General features: G+C 45.4%; 1 protein-coding gene across 1 annotated transcript in view; it reads left to right on the plus strand.

Annotated features, from left to right (window-relative positions):
• The window catches only part of FAM227A (family with sequence similarity 227 member A), a gene marked incomplete at its 5' end in the record, with an annotated part of 166,614 nt that overhangs the window by 73,918 nt on the left and 74,533 nt on the right, over positions 1–18,163 (plus strand). Inside the window, one exon of the mRNA XM_082264955.1 lies at positions 5,914–6,017. Coding sequence (XP_082121081.1) covers positions 5,914–6,017 — 104 coding nt within the window. The remainder of the gene's footprint in view (positions 1–5,913; positions 6,018–18,163) is intronic.

Below are 18,163 nucleotides of genomic sequence, written 5' to 3' on the forward strand. Positions count from 1 at the left end.
TTTAATTGTAAACATTTTCTCATATGCAAAACATAGCTGGGCTCTGTGGTATGCCGATCTCTGTGGTATGCCGGTCTCTGTGGTATGCCGGTCTCTGTGGTATGCCGGTCTCTGTGGTATGCCGGTCTCTGTGCTATGCTGTGGATATCCCGGCAGGGCTGAGGGTGGCAGTGTCAAAGCTCAGCTGTCAAGACTGTGAGAATGGAGCCACTTTTTCCTCCATAGTACCGGCTCACAGGCGGAGGGATATCAAGTGCACTTCACCTGTGAGAGGAGGAGTCATACAGAGGAAGCACACAGCTGCAGTAGAGAGCAGAGCCACGTGCTTCCTCTGTATGGCTCCTCCTCTCACAGGCGGAGTGCACTTGATATCCCTCCGCCTGTGAGCTGGACCTAAATAGCCACTCCGTTCTCAGTCATGACAGCTGAGCTCGTCTCTGACATTACTGTCCTCAGCCCTGGCAGGATATCGCCCTTGCGGGTGTCCTTGAGTGCAGGGCGAAATGCGGGAGACTCCCGCAACATTTGCGGGAGACTTAAGATGTCTGCAATACCTGGGAACACAGTAAATTTGCATAAATCATATTCATTCATTTGATACTTTATTTTTGATCTGGCGCAGGGTGGAGATCGCTTGTGATTGTCACAAGTGTGTCTCCCTTGGTTTTGGAAATGTTCACTAATTAAACCTATCGAAATCCCCTGAGTGGGTGCTGAGTGAATAAAGAAATAATTTAGATTTTCTTTTATTCAGAGCTGGTTCACACTATAGCGATGACAGACATCGCATGTGATTCAGAGTGCACTGCTCCTAAAATCACATGCAATGTCTGTGCAGTGCGAATTCAGCCATACAGTTTGTATGGCTGAATTCGCATCTGAATCGCATTGAACTCGCACAGGACTCTTTTTTCTGGTCCGCAGCAGAATTGAATTGCATGGTGGTTCACACCAGTGAGATCCGATTCATGTGTGAACTGTCAGATCGCACTGCCATATGCGATCTGATCTGGGGGTGTCGTTAACTTTGAATTGACACCCCCAGTGATTCGCATATGGCAGTGTGAATTGCTTGTGCTGCGAATGCGATGCAGTAACACGCAGTAGATTCGCAATGTTCCCGCATCGCAATAGTGTGAACCGGCACCAAGTCTGCAAGCTGAACAAATAAAAATCTTTAAGTACTGTACAGTATATGGCCAGCTTTACTGAGATCAAATGTCTAACTTAGTACCGGTTCACGCTAATGCGATGCGGGAACACTGCAAATCTACTGCGTGTTCCTGCATCGCATTCGCAGCACAGGCAGTTCACACTGCCATATGCGATACGCTGGGGGTGTCAATTCACAGTTAACGACAGCCCCAGATCAGATCGCATATCGCAGTGCAATCTGACAGTTCGCACAGGAATCGGTTCGCACTGGTGTGAACCACCATGGGATCCAATTCTGCTGCGGACCAAAAAATAAGGGTCCTGTGCGAGTTAACTGCGATTCAGATGCGAATTCAGCCATATAGACTCTGTATGTAGAAAACATATTTTAAATTACGATTCTGAGTCCTCCAGGCTCCAGCACACACCTTCCAATCTTTTCTTGCTTCCTCCTCCTCAGCTCAGTCACTGCACTGACACTCCCTCCCTCCCTCCCTCCACAGCATAGACTCCACTCCACTAACTCCTCCACGCTTCCTCTCATGTGTCTGTTCTGCCACACTGGGCGGCCTCTGCAAGCCTGCACTGACATTCCATGTCCCAGTGACCAGTCCCCATGATATCACTCCGCAGCACAGAGGACGGACCTACACTACAGGAGGGTGGCAGTGTCAAAGCTCAGCTGTCAAGACTGTGAGAATGGAGCCACTTTTTCCTCCGTAGTACCGGCTCACAGGCGGAGGGATATCAAGTGCACTTCACCTGTGAGAGGAGGAGTCATACAGAGGAAGCACACAGCTGCAGTAGAGAGCAGAGCCACGTGCTTCCTCTGTATGGCTCCTCCTCTCACAGGCGGAGTGCACTTGATATCCCTCCGCCTGTGAGCCGGACCTAAATAGCCACTCCGTTCTCAGTCATGACAGCTGAGCTCGTCTCTGACATTGCCGTCCTCAGCCCTGGCAGGATATCGCCCTTGCGGGTGTCCTTGAGTGCAGGGCGAAATGCGGGAGACTCCCGCAACATTTGCGGGAGACTTGAGATGTCTGCAATACCTGGGAACACAGTAAATTTGCATAAATCATATTCATTCATTTGATACTTTATTTTTGATCTGGCGCAGGGTGGAGATCGCTTGTGATTGTCACAAGTGTGTCTCCCTTGGTTTTGGAAATGTTCACTAATTAAACCTAAAGCTGGCCATGCACTGATCGAAATCCCCTGAGTGGATGCTGAGTGAATAAAGAAATAAATTAGATTTTCTTTTATTAAGAGCTGGTTCACACTATAGCGATGACAGACATCGCATGTGATTCAGAGCGCACTGCTCCTAAAATCACATGCAATGTCTGTGCAGTGCGAATTCAGCCATACAGTTTGTATGGCTGAATTCGCATCTGAATCGCATTGAACTCGCACAGGACTCTTTTTTTTGGTCTGCAGCAGAATTGAATTGCATGGTGGTTCACACTTGTGAGATCCGATTCATGTGTGAACTGTCAGATCGCACTGCCATATGCGATCTGATCTGGGGGTGTCGTTAACTTTGAATTGACACCCCCAGTGATTCACATATGGCAGTGTGAACTGCTTGTGCTGCGAATGTGATTCAGTAACACGCAGTAGATTCGCAATGTTCCCGCATCGCAATAGTGTGAACCGGCACCAAGTCTGAAAGCTGAACAAATAAAAATCTTTAAGTACTGTACAGTACTGAGGCAGGTTGCTAGTGAACCAGACATAGAGGGCTTATGCAGCCCAGGACTGTATTGTCCATATAATTGAAATACATGTATGTTTCCCTTTCCTGCCTGGATTTTGCCTTAGACTGAGGAGAGGTCAGTTGTGTCGCCACCAAGGACCCTTAGGCTGGGGAAATACACCCTATATCTGAACCACATAAAGAAAGGTGCTGCCCGTCCTATTCAAGCTATGTAATACAATACTAGATTTATCATATCTAGGAGCGAATATACATATAAGGGCGAATATATCAGGGAGAGGACCTCTACCTTTTGGGTCGGGACCCACCCCAAAAGCCTACAGTGGGGATAGCCATAGAAGCCCTGCCCCTGGTGACACAGTTTGGGACTTAATACATTGGATCCTATGCAAGAAATATATTTCTGATGTCTGTATAGGTTTTATATGATGAATACGGAAGCAATATTGTTCCAAGCAGCATCAGTATCGCTACAGCCTTGTCGCCTAGTACAAGTCACTACCAAGAAGGAAAACATCGGTCTGTTATGGTCTCTCAGGCCCTGAGGAAGCCTTGAGCGAAACGCGTCGGATTGCTGGGGACCTACCGTGACCGAATCCAGCTTGAGACCCACTTTCCACCTTATACAGGCTTTGCTTTTTGGTTATAATCCCTTTAGGGGACATGTTTCTATACTACGAGTGACGTTAATTGTTTGATTTTATCATTGTATGTCATGTCAGTTCTTTGTTATTATCACATATGCATGGCAGTCCATGCTTGGTTTTATTGTTCTTTATGCAAATAAAATGTAATTTTGGTTTTACAACCGGTTCCTTGTCTGATCCTTCTACTCCCACTGGCCCGCAAAGCCCCATCTTTTTCTATCCCTATTGTTTTTTTAATCTCTCACAGGGGTAAGGGCCTATACTACACGGTATTTTTGTATACCCTGAACTCTGTGTCACTCTTTCAATTGAGAGCTGAACACCGCCCCCCCCCCCCCCCCACATTCCTCAATAAAATATTTATCTATGGCCCTGCCTGTGTAGATGGAAGAATCTGATCTTTTTTTTTAGCCCGCCAGCTTATCGAAAGTAATATATGGTCAGCTTTAGGATGAGTATTTAGGTATCAGTGTTTGACACAGAGAGGGTTTAAGTATTCCTGCATTTAGTGTGTAAGTTAGGTTGGAAGGTTTGGGTGTGCTGCTGCTAGAAGCAGTTTATACAGCAAGGAGATACATTGAGAGGAGCCTCATGTGGGCAAGAATGCGTTTCACTCCAAAAGTTCAGAGATGTATGAACCCATCTATTTCTTATTTCTGAAATATCAATAAGATAAGAGAAAAAAGTGGCGATAATGGTGCCAAAAACGTGTGCGATTTTGCCGTGATTTCATGGCAGTTTTGTTGTGATTTTACCACGATTTTACTGTGCTTATGATTTGTTTTTCATAGGTCATGTGAGTCAAAAACAGCATCAAAAACGTAACACGGGTGCGTTATTGATGCATTTTTAATTAATTTCAACAGGGAGATGCGCTTTTGTTTTTTTTTTTCCTTTTTAACTGACTAAAAATGCAGCAAGCGGGATTTTTAACACTACAACAGAAGCGCAACGGAACAGTGTGAAGACATATATTGAATTTAAAAGGATACTTTTTTCTTGAGCTTTTCTTGAGATAAAGGTGTCAATAAAGGTTGACAATAAGTTCATATTCATTTAAATTCATGATATTGATTTAAAAATTGAGTATAATAAAATTATATATAAAAATATATATATTTTTAAAAAAACTGTAATTTTCGGTTTCAGCTTTTGGCACCAAAATTTCTATTTGGTGCACCTCTAAATACAAATGTATATATTTTCATTGTTTATATTGCAAACCTATTAAAATATTTGTAAAAAAAAAAGAGTGACAGCTGACAAGTCATTGAACTGTGCCACCAGCAGGTTTCTTTCATGAAAGAAGTTAACTGAGAACTTTTAAAACGTAAAAAGAAGTCTAAAGCTTCACCTACTTAAAAAGAGAAAAAAACTTAAAAACTTAAAAAGAGAAAGCACATTTTAACATGCTACGTATATTCATCTTTATCCGATTTAAAATATATATGTTTTCTAAATATTCTGTTAGTCTTGATCATGCAAACCAAAAAAGAAATAAACTACGGGGGAGATTTACTAAAACTGGTGCACACAAAATCTGGTGCAGCGGTGCATAGTAACCGATCAGCTTGTAGGTTTTATTGTCAAAGCTAAATTGAACAAGCTTAAAGCGGAGTTCCGGGCACAGATGTCATTTTTCAATAAGCATACCCCCGGGACAGTCAGGGCTAGCACATTCCACAATGGCTAGCCTCTGATCTGTCCCGGTTTGCACTTACCTTTTAGAAGAAATACTTACTTATAAAATTTCTTCCACAGCGTTTCCATCTCTCTTGTGGGCAGCTGAAGCCGGCGCCGTCCTCTTCTGCGTCTTCTTCCGCGTCTTCTTCTCCCAGAATGCGCCACACCGGCCCCTCTCGTCACTTCCGGTGCGGCGCCGCATTCCTAAACAGCTTCTGGGCATGCCCAGAAGCTGTTTAGCAGGGGAATGCGGCGTCGCCCGGAAATGACGTGCGGGGCCGGTGCCGTCGCATTGATTCCTGGGAGCTATGACGTTCAGCTCCCAGGAATCATCGCGAGGCAGGAAGTGACGGGGTGAGCAGCGGCTCCGAGGGAGGAAGTACCCTGAGGTGAGTATTTACGATCTACAATTACAAGGGGAGTTTTAAAAAAAAAAAAAACCTAACTATCCAATTCCTTTTCAGGTTATCCAGAACTAGCGGACGGGCACAAAAAAAAAACATTGATTTTGTGCCCGGAACTCCGCTTTAAGTTAAAAGCTTATTGGTCACCAGATTCTGTGTGCAAAAGTTTTATTAAATCTTCCGCACGTATTAAATAACTATTTAGTCCCCTTAAGAATTAGCCCAAAAGACTCTTGGTAGTAAAAGTCTCAATTTGTAGACTCAATTTGTATATTGTAATTGTTGTTTTTCTTTTGGTAACCAGAGCGAGAAAGAAAGGACTTGCAGAGGTTCACACAAGAATTCCAGATTTCTATGAGAAATATGAAATCTGCAGTGTATCAACAATCTCATAGAAACACTAAGAAAGTAAGAATGGTTAAAATTGTAAATATGAAGAAGTTTGTTTTATTCATAAAATGTTATTTGTATTTTGACCACTTGTCTACTTGGCACTTAAACCCCCTTCCTGCCCAGGCCAATGTTAAGCTTTCAGCGCTGTCGCACTTTGAATGACAATTGCACGGTCATGCAATACTGTGCCCAAATTAAATTATTATCAATTTTGTCACACAAATAGAGCTTTCTTTTGGTGGTATTTAATCACTATTGGGGTTTTTTTTTTTTTGCTTTTGGGTTTGTTATAAAATTTTGCACACAGGTCATTTTTCTCCTTGATTGATGTGCGTTGATGAGGCAGCACTGATAGGCACTAATAGGCTGCACTGATGGGCACTGATGGGCACTGATAAGGCAGTACTGATGGGCACCGATAAGGCGGCACTAGTGGGCACTGATAGGTGGCACTGATAGGTGGCACTGATGGGTGGTACCGATGGGCAGCACTGAAAGGCACTAATAGGTGGCACTGATGGGCACTGGTAGGTGATACTGATAGGCAGCCTTGATGATGAGGCACTGATTGGCAGCACTGATCAGTGGCACTGGTGGGCATCGATAGGTGGCACTAATTTGCACTAGTGGATGGCACTGGTGGGCACTGGTAGGTGGCACTGGTGGGCACAGATAAGGTGGCAGTGGCTCACTCTGTTCAGGACCAATGTCCCTCTGACAGAAGCCGAATGAACATATTGTGGGTAATTCAATAAAGCTGCTGCGCCACTTTTCTGGTGTTAATCCCTCTTTTAATGTATTGTGCCAAATTCATGAAGCATTTGTGACACTTTTGGTTCTGAAAATGACTCATTCACCAAATTCAGATTGTTCTAAAATGTGACACTTTTGGTTCTGAAAATGACTCATTCACCAAATTCAGATTGTTCTAAAATGTGACTTTTACATTGTGTCACATTGAATGCACCAAATGTAAAAGTGGAGCTAATGAAGACCAACTGTCTTTTGGCGTAAGGCAGTCCCTGGGTTACAAACAAGATATGTTCTGTAGGTTTGTTCTTAAACTGTTACTTAACCCAGGACACTGCATTTACTATATCTGGTCTCCCACAGTACACAGAACATGGAAATGCAATAATTTTAGTAAATATAAACTGCTAAATATAAATATACCAATAACACAGCACTGAGGCAGTATGAATCAAAATATAGTGACACAAATATAGGGAGAAATCAAATGAGCTTATTTGATAACTAATCCCAGTGGTATATAGAACCACGTCCAATTATTCACAGTGCCAAGTGAGAAATTATGTAAAAAACTGTGTCCAGTGAAAAAATATATATAAGCAAGTGTCAAGTGAAAATATATATATCTAATAAATATTCAGTAAAAAAAAAAAATATATATATATATCTGAAAAATTATTTGAGCAAGTGTCCAGGGAAACAATTATATGTATACTAATTTAAGCAAGTGTCCAGTAAAAAAAAAAATCCAAATAATTCAGTGCTTGCAATAGTGTGTTCACACGTGATTCAAAGGCTTCCAAATAATGCACTCACAATTGGTAAATATATTACAGGCTCATCATAACAGATGTCCCCGCGTATAATGGAGAGCGATCCTACCGTCTTCCTCGCTATACCAAGCGATGTGCGTTCCAGCGCACTTCCGCTTGCGTTCCACCACACCGGAAATTACATATTACGTTAGCTGTGAAGGCCGGAATTACGTCAATGCGTTTCGCCCCTCCCTGTGGGCATCTTTTCTCATCAGCAGTATATAACAGTCTTGTGACTTCTATCAGTGCCTGGTTAAAGCTTATAGGAGGAGTTTTCATACTGCACTGGCTATCCTATCAGGATGCCGGACCACTGACCCTCTGTCTGGACAGTGCTGATTGGTTGGCCTTGTGCTGATCACATGCACATGCAAAGAAAAACCCTCTAGCAATACAAACCGATTTTTAAATTTTTTGGATAGCATAGGGAAGGGTTAACAAACCTGTAATATTTGTTTTGCTATCTGTGCCCCATTCAGAAGATTTCACCTCACTTTCTGTCCCTGGGACAATTGGATTTAGAAAATTTTGGGTTGTTGCAGAAACAAAGCTTCCGTGGCTACACCTTTTTCCCATGATATGTAAGTCGGATGTTTAAAAATCTGGGGACTGCCTGTACAGAGAAAAACGGGCTCAGACAGATTTTGCACAAATGTCTCCCATGACTTCTAAAAGTGGCACAGCATGAGCCAAATTCAAATACAAGTTCTAGATAAGTAATTAAGGCCAGGGGCGTCACAAGGGGGGTGCGGAGGGGGCGGACCACACCAGGGTGTCCACCAGGGAAGGGTGACACCACTCTGCCTGCCTCTGCCCAAGCTCCCGATCGGCTTCTCTCTATGTGGGCAGCGGTCCAAAATCCCGGTCTGTGCATCCACGGCAGAGTTGCTGGCTGCAGTGATAAGCGGAGAGTGTCAGTACACTCTCTCTTACAATGATCAGAGCCAGCAGTGACAGCCCAATCTCCTCGTCTGCCCCTCCCTCTCCTCTCCTCTCCTCTCCTCTCACACTGACAGGACAGGACGGGAGAAAGAGAGAGTGACCTAGATCTACTCTTCCTCCTCCTCCCCCCTCCCACCCCTGTCCTCCTGTGTGTGCCTGCGTCCGGTCTCCAATCAGATTGGAGTTTGGGCGGGGAGCCCCCTTCCTGCCTGGGGTAAGTTCGCTATCCATTCATTCACCCCTTCCCTTCTCTCTCCTGCCTCTAAATCAGCACAATAATGTATAACCTCAATTTAAAACTGGTATAATTTATAGCATATAAACGGGCGTGCGTGCAAAATGGTGCATCTAAAGTGCTGTAATGAATAATAGCATAAATATTCAGCAAATTAAAGTGCAGACAAATAGCTAAGGTGCTTATATATCACAAATTTATTAATTAGCAGTCCATATATGTGCAAATATTGGATTGTGCAAATAGTGCAAAAAAGTCCTTCTGTGCAGATCAAATCAAAAGTGCTGGTGCTTTAAACATATACAATAGTGGTGTGACCCTCCGCTTCTCCTCCCGGTGGTAAATGGTAGGAAGACCCACTTACCAGATCCCGTGGATTCCTGTGGGCGTGCGCCAACAGGAGTCAATAAAGGCTTTGTAGTATCTCTCTCAGGTGGATACCGATTTCCTGTGCAGGCCGTCATTGTAATACCCTGGGATTCTCTCTCCTTGAAAGGATTTCCCCTCACTTCCTGTTTTGACTATGGGCCAGGAAGTGAATGGAAATCTCCCCTGTGGCACACAGATGACAAAAAACAACAACCATACAAGGGTTATAACTGTCCCCTACTCCATCCAAATTGAAAAAAAAAAAAAGTTTTGCCTTTAGTTACACTTTAAGCTGGGCACAGACGGTTAGTCTTTTCTTGTTCAACCAGTGAACTGAACAAAGAAAACTAACACATTCCTCCATCCACACAAGCAAGGCGGATGTAGGAATTCCCCTGCTGGGATATAGTATTCTTGACAGTGGTTTCCACTGCTGTCAGAATGCACTGATCAGTGGCTACAGCCATTTGACTGCAGCTGCTAATCAACAAGTGTTTCCCAGTGTGTCCCTTCAAATGATCAATTTCTCTCAAACAGGGAGGGCCACACACATATTGAAATTCAACCTGTCCCTGCTGAACCAGCCGAATTTCAACCCATCTATGCCCAGCTTTAAGTTTATTCTTATATGTTCAGTCTTTTTGCTCCCACTGGCTCCCATCTCTTCAGCTCAGGATTAGTTTGAAAGAATGCTGCAGGGAACTTAGGTGGCTAGAATCACTTGCAGGGTATGTATGGAGCCCCATCATGGCCAGTGCAACGTGTGTGCTTCCGCAGGAAGACACACACAGGTGACACAAACAAGCTGTATTATAAGAGGATGTCAGCTCCACCCACCTGATTCTAATATTATTCAGTGTTAGCACAGAAATGAAAAAAGACGGGCAGTAAAACTGAAAATTATTATCAAACAATTACCGTAATTTTCCTTTCCTGATGGACTCCATGGCAGCCTGTGAGGGAGTCCACCTCTAGGGCTTGGGGATCTCTGAAGCTCGAGTAATACTTTGGCAACTTGTTGCAGGGGGACACAAAAAGGTGAACCTCTGCAGAGACCCCCAAGGTCAGGATTCACTCAAAGACTTCCTTGTGGAGAGGCCATTTGTTGTTGTCTAACCTGACTCGAGAGAGGAAGTCTGCTTGTACATTCTGGACCCCAGGAACATAGATAGCCGACAGGTTGGACAAATTCTTCTGTGCCCAGGACATGATCAACTCTACCTCTCGCAGCAGAGACTGTGAGTTCCCCCTTGCTTCCTTATGTAAGCCATGGCCGACTTGTCCAATCTGAGCCTCACTGGGGATCTCAACGGTAGATGGTGCAAGGCTTGAAGTGCCGGAAGCGCGGCTCAGAGTTCCAGGACATTCAAGACTATCCCACCAGGGGAAAAGTCCCACCTGCCCTAAACTACCTCCGAGAGACAGTGGGCACCTCAACCTATATTGCTGGCATCTGAGGTCACAACAATGCATGGGACGGGGGCTATGGTGTGACAGTTGAGAAGATTCTCCCGTCAGAGCCACCAAAGGAAACCCCCCCCCTTATTGATGTGGTTAAGAAAATACACTGGCCCAGGTCTATTTCGTTCCACTGCTGTAGAAAACCCCTCTGGAAGGGCCACATTCTCCACAAGGCCAATTTCACCATGGGAGCTGTGGCAACCATGGTTCTGATGAACTTCAGACACTGCCGGGTGCGGAGATGAGAGGAAGAGAGAGCAAGGAGTATCCTTTCTCGGACCACCGGAATTTTCTCTTAGGGCAGGGAGATGGAGCCTTGTTGAACAGGACCCCGAAAAAAATGAAAGATTGTGTGGGAACCAGATGACTCTTTTCCAGATTCAGAAGCCACCCGAGTTTCTGGAGAGTGGAGATAACTTGACCCAGGTGCTCCACTAGTTGGCCCTTGTCCCGAGACAGGACGAGAAGGTCACCCAAGTAATGGTGGAGCCGAATACCTATGATTCAAAGCTACAACCGCCAATAAGACCTTTGAAAACGTCTGAGGCAATGTGGAAAGCCCGAAGGGGAGACAGGTGAACTGTAGGTGAGACTGACCGATAGCAAACAGGAGATACCATTGGAAATCCCTTGCAACAGGAACCTGGAAGTAAGCGTCTTTTAGATCTGTTGGCAATATCCTGGATGAACCACCTGCTGGATTGTCAGCAGTGTCTCCGTCTTGAACCTCTCCCTCTTGATAAATTGACTCAGATGGGTAAGATCTATGACGGGTCTCCAAGAGCCATTTTTTGTCAGTACCATGAAGAAAGAAGAATAGATTCCTTGCCCCTGCTCATCTTCCAGGACGGGAATGGCAGCACCCTGAGACACAAGGGACCCCACATAGGGCAAAAGAGTTTGTCTTTTTTCTGCTGAAAGTGGAGTCTGGGAACACTGCTGAAAGCCCAAGTATGTCCGGAAGAGACCATTCTGATGGTCCAGGAATCCCGGATTGAGGCTGCCCAGACATGCCAAAAGTGTAGCAGACAAGCCCCCACTTGACATGTCTGAGCGGGCCCAATCTCAAAAGGACTTAGTGGCTTCTCGGCCCCCGGTGGGACCACTCTTTGGGGGTTTCCGATAGGATGACTGTCTTGACTTCCAGCTTTGCCCAAATTTCCTACCTGGCTTGTAGCTACGTGCCTCCTTGGCACACTCTGGGACCTGCTTCCTAGGCTGAGCCCGCTTCTGATTCAGAAGGCACTGGTCCTGAGGAAGGAACCCTGACCTACTGCCCGTGACCTGAGTTATGGCGTTAACTAATTTATTCCAAAAGAGAGAAGCCTCAAATGTAATACGGCACCACACCTGCTTGGAGGCAGGGTCAGCTACCCAAGGCTGGAGCCAGAGGGCATGCTTAGCAGTGACCGAGGTGAGCATAACCTGAGTCAATAGGCAGACAATGTTGATGGAGGCCTCCCTCAAGAAGGCTGAGGCCATCTTTAGCTCCTGAATAGGAGAGCTTTTAGCAACTTCTTTTGAGATACTCTTAAGGGTTTCATGCACGTTGTCAGCCCATGTCTCCTTCACCTTGGACATTGCGGCTAGAGTTAAGGCCGACTTACAGGCCATGCCAGCCTTCAGATAGACTCGCTTAAGGTCGGAGTCCATCTGCCTGTCCAGAGGGTCCTTAAATTAAACTGTATCCTCCAATGGGAGGGTCACATGCTTGACCAGCCTCACCACAGCCACATCCGCAAGCGGGGAAGACTCCAAGTGTCCTACTTCATCCTCCTTAAAGGGATACAGCTTCGCCATTTTCAAGAGTATCGGAATGCTTATACTGCTCTGATAAACAGTGTCTATTTATGCAAATAAGCAAGGATCTGTAAGTAAGGAGATTCTCAACTTATTTCCATAAATCAACTAAAATTTGAGATCGTTTAAGTGGCACTAACCTGAAGATAAGAGGAATACAATTTTGTGCAAAAATAGATACATTTATTAAATCAGTGCACAATAATGTCAAAAAGATAACTGGTAATAAACACAAAATGTGGAACAAAATTCAACAATATGTATCGCACAAGTAATGTGAAAAATGCAATCAAAAGGATATTATTACAAAATATCAAGGCAACCAAAACCCACAACCTCTGTAATGTGATCAATAGCTTTCCATGAGCTCACAAAAGATGGAAACAAAATCTAACAGATTTGACTTCTTTCACCCAACAGATGTTCAGAACTCAATGTTTAAAGAAAATGCATGGACAAAAATGGTTACACCATGCACCAAGACTCGCTAGAAGTCCAAATAGTTTTTGGTAAAATAAACTTCTATAAAAAGTTAATTTCATTTTAAGAATACATCATAACTGCCCCATTTACTATGGCTAACATTAGCCTAAAATTCCCAAGATAAAAAAAATGAGACCAGTCATACTGCAGTTAGAATGATCCAAATTCAAATCTTGATGCTATGAGGATGACAATGATTCAGTCAAATGTATATGGCAAGCAAATTGCCTGTAAGAAAAATAGGAATGGATACTTTACCAAACAAACTTTATATTTGTCTTGTTGTCTGAGATGTCACGTTTGTGTAGCCTCAGCTTCAAATGTCTCCCATCAGCCTCAGAACCTCATCAGAGCACCTTACTCCCTTTGTGGTCTATTCAATTCTCCTCTTCTCTTACTAAGACTAAACATATATCGTATGGGAATGTGGGCGTGGATTTTGTTTTCCCATATGAAAATACCTCAAAAAGGGACTTATTTACTAAATGGCTATAACTCTGAAATATCAATAGGGAGCACCGTTGGCCTTTATAAAAGTTTGGGAGATTGAATTTAATTCAATTATTTTCTCAAAGTTAACCTTCTGACCTAAGCCTTGGAAAGAAACCTAAATCTCATGGGCATATACCTTTATGTCACTTTTATGTCAAGAATAGTGTCTAGCTCGTAGGATTTATATAACCTAGATAAGACGTAAAACAAACTTATATAAACATTTCTTTATAAGTGAAGCAATTTAAGTGGAATTAGCACTTAACTCTTTACACACACACACACAAAAAAAAAAAAAAAAAAAAATGGTATACATAAACGTTCCTAGAAACGTATTCGATTTAGTAGGCCTATATATATGCTTCACATAATATAATGAGATAATAATCTTGTTGCTAATATAATTACTACAAATAATAATAATGTTTCCGCATATTTTAAATGAGCCTAAAAAAAAATATACTGATCTTTTGTTCATTGTGAAAACTCAGACAAGACTGACATCACTCTCATTAGCACCCAACTTAGCTCCAGCATGGCTAAACCTTATCTTGGTGTGATGTCAGAGCCTCTTAATTTATGGCTAGAAAAAGTCTTTGCTGATACTTTAAAATTGTCTGTAAGAAATCTTACCCATGGACAATGAACTTACATTCACCTCACGACAAAATGGCTGCTAGGCTGCCCAATATAACAATATGTATAAAACAATATGTATGGGCCTATATGATTCCTTATTAGCCTCCAATAGTTCTGACAAGAGCATGGACGTCTTTCTTTCTACTCTGCTCCACCCATCCGTGATGACTTCACCCAACTCTCCCAGGAAAGGAAAATTCAAGAGCTCTTTACTTAGTTGTTTGAAAAGTTTTCTCTGCTTAGGAGGAGATACCACTGGATCCTCTCAGTTTAGGGCCTCTCTTACTGCCCTGACTAAGGGAGGAAATAGTCCGAAGACAAATCCCAGACAGGGATCCTCAGACTCCGAGTCACTATCCGAGAATATGGCTGAAGGGTGACTTGGCTGTGATGGCCCCAGTGTATCTTGGCCCTGAGCCTCTCCAAGAGGAGAGCGAGGAGGGTTTAAGGCCAGGCTCTGAGGATTGCTGACTCCCAGTTCCACTAGAGAGTCCTTAAGAACCCGCTTCACCAGGGATTCCAGTCGCTGGTCCGAGCTTTCTCTTTCACCCACAGCCTGGGAGAAACATCGGTCGTACATGGACCTTTAATCAGGGACACCAGAGCCACATCCCCAGCACCCTGTCTTGTGTGGGTAAGGAGGCTAGGTCTCTACTACGGCGTCTGGATCCAGACGGGGACCTGCGCCCAAACTCTGAATAAGAATGCCGGTGGTGTGATTTGGAACGATCGTCTTCTTTGCGTGCGGTGCACTGGGCATCAGACCTAGGAGGGCTGCAAAAAAGAAGACCCACAAAACAGGGAGCAAGGGACAATAAACACCCCACCCCCTCCGCACTCCCCACCATCACATCCCACCAGGTACCTGCTGCGGGAGGGCTGGCCACAGGAGGGCGGTGAGGCTTTCTTCCTGGATGCTGACCTGTGGAACTGAGAGTTACATAGGAAGGAGGGAAGGGAAAGAGCCCCCACAATCCAGGAGGTCAGTCCTACCTGCTGCCATCTTGCTAGGCACCTGTAGAAGTCGCTGCTATGCCACGATTATCCCACAGAACTCTAGAACCATATCCTGTTTTGAAACGTACTGCGCATGCGCGACTGTGCCATCCCGCTGCCACTGCGCATGCGCAACCAAGCCTCGATCCCAAGGCGGCTCCGCATGCGCAGAAGAGATACCCAGCGGCAGCTTGGAATGCGGAAGCGGGCCGGCCGCCCGGCCGCAGGGAACCACTAGACAACAGGGAAAAAAATACAGAAGGAGAACACACAAAAAAAAAAAAAAAAATATACCACACTGCTGCCATGGAGGTAAGCTTACCTAACAGGAGCAAGGCACCAAGAACCAGCAATATTTGTACTGCTCAAAACTAGAGTATGGGGGGGCGTGGCCGCACGGGCATGTGAGAAGTCGCATCTCACGGAGCTCCCTCCGATACTCCAGTAATTTCATACTAGCCCCGGCCGGCTACCTTATCCTGACCACCGGATTCGGATTCCAGAGACTCCTCTGCACGCAGCGGTATCTTGCATGCTGCGATCCGGAGCCGCCATGACCAGGGGGAGCAAACAGAAAGAAGGCAGCGGTGCTGTCCCTGCCAGCCAAGATGGCGCCGGCCCTGGGACACCACAGCCTGCCTCCCGCAGGCTGGAGAAGAACAAGGACACTGGCACCAAGTCCAAATCGGCTCACACTGGGGGCAAGGACCATGCAGGGGACATTCTTCTTTATGCCAAGCGGCTCTGTGACATCCAGGGAACCGGCGATGCTGATTTTGCACATTCGGCTGATACACAGATACCAGGGGACATGACATGTGGCCTGGGGGAGGACGGGATCCCAGAGCAGCCTGCTCTGGATATGGAACTGGAGGGAGACATTCCTGTATCTGACCAACCCACCCTGGGTCAAATCTTACAAGCTGTGCATCGCTGTACTGCCTCGGTGAATACAGTGAAAGACAGACTCGGGGGCCTCACTGAGGAGGTTGCTCTCCTCAGACAAGACTTACAGAAAATCTGTGAGCATACCACGGCTGCAGAGAGTTGCATCTGCGACTTGGAAGACCAAGTCCCTGCCCTGCTTACGGAAAACAGAGCTACCGCCAGACAAGCCCAGGCGAATAGAGACAAGACAGATGACATCGAGAATCGCCTGCAACGTAATAATGTCCGCATTGTGGGGCTCCCGGAGAAAGTGGAGGGAAGGGAACCCACTAAATTTGTTGAAGCTTGGCTGTGTGAGACTTTTGGGCGGGACTCCTTCTCCTCCTTGTTCGCGGTGGAGAGGGCACACCGGGTCCCCACAATGGCCCTGCCTGGCAACGCCCAGACGAAGTCTTTTGATGAGGAAACGTTGGCGACTCCAGACGCAAAGTCCACACGCCCCCTTACGGAGCCGGCTGCTTTACATTGCTTGATGCTGCTTTGGACAATTGCGGGACGCCGCTACCTGGTCCTGGGAACAGCACGTTCTATATACCTGTTTTTTACCTTCTCATTGTGAGTAGTATTATTTTAATAAATTGGATTTTATATGTTACGGAATTACGCCATGGGCTTTTATTCTTTTTATATACTCATGCATATATGATGGAGTGATTATGAAGCATTGGAGCTTGACCACCGCTGGTGACATTGGTATAACATCTTGCTGGGAGAGGCTGTCTCATTAAATTGAGTAGCCAAGGAGTTCTGGTAAGCTGCTTGTGATACTTGTGCACAGAGGTGTCCCCATCCTTCACTTTTCCCTGGGTGTCACTGAAAAGGATTGTTCTCCTCAACACCTTGCATGTGGATTCATTTTCATTTGCATTTTTGTTTTGGGACTTTATTCAGTATTTTGGACACTATTTTGCTTATATTGTATATATTTTTTTTGTGGTTTTCCACATTATTATTCAAATTACTTTAGCGCTGCACTTTTTGTAAAGATAATGCCCCCAGGCCGATGCTTGCTAAAATACTGCATTACCGGGATATGGAGAAGATTTTGCGACTGGCCAGGGAAAAGGCAGACATACGATACAATGGTGTCAGAGTGTCCTTCTACCCAGACTTTTCGGCAGAGGTTCAAAAGCAGAGAGCAAAGTTTATAGATGTGAAACAACGCCTTCGCCGCACAATTTTTTGACACGGCCGCGAATGCGGTGAATTGGCTGGATATCCTCGAGCCCTCTCTCCACCGCAGGCGCCCTGAAGACCCCGAAGAGTGGGTGGGAGGGGGAGCGACGGACCGACCGGTCCACACGGTTTTTTTCAGTTTACTACCCTTTGGATGTAATTACCCGAGAGGATTGATACTGGCCCGGCCGGGGACGTTTACAGTTGTACGTTTGGATAGAGAAGCTCTTCTTCTATATGGTTAACTGGACTTTGATGGACCTAATTGCACACCTGCTGTGGTTTACCATGGTTTCTATGCACAGTTATGCTTTCTTGGGCGGGTGGCCACTACTGAACTGTTCGGCCGTTGCCGGGTTCACCGGGACTGGACTGCCCGCCCGCTTTCAAGTTTGTGTCAAGGCACCGTTGTGCCTTGCTGTATTGAGCCTACTTACCTTGGATCATATTTTTGCTTTTGAGAGAACTTCACGCACATTTGACCTTTTGGATTACGTATCTGCACTTGCCATACCCCTACTCCCTTTCTTTCTGAGTACCACTTACTGTTCTGCTGCCCGTGAACGGAGTGGGCCGTATCCCCACGCTCTTTTTCTACCTTGCCATGGCTGGAGTACCCGTAGTCTCCTGGAATGTCTGAGGCCTCGGGTGCCCAGTGAAGCGTGCCATGATAGCCAGACAATTGAAGAGGCACCATCCAGCCATCATTGGCCTACAAGAGACGCACCTGCTGGGGGACACTGTGGGCTATTTGCGGTATTCTTGGGTGGGTTGGGGGTACCACTCCACCCTCTCCACGTATTCCAGGGGAGTCAGCGTTCTGGTTCACAGGTCGCTGGCTTTTCAGGAACTGGGGGTGCAGGTGGATCCGGAAGGGAGGTTTATCTTTTTGCATTGCATACTGTTTCAGTTTACATGTATACTGGCGGTGGTCTACATTCCGCCTCCGTTCTCCTCTATTGTTCTTAGGGAACTACTAAACTTTACGATGGACAAGTTGGGCGCCCCGTTGATTGTTTTAGGGCACTTTAATGGTATACTGGACCCCGCCTGGG

The sequence above is a fragment of the Pelophylax lessonae genome (genome assembly GCF_965119305.1).
Source record: "Pelophylax lessonae genome assembly, chromosome: 8".
Lineage (NCBI taxonomy): Eukaryota > Metazoa > Chordata > Amphibia > Anura > Ranidae > Pelophylax > Pelophylax lessonae.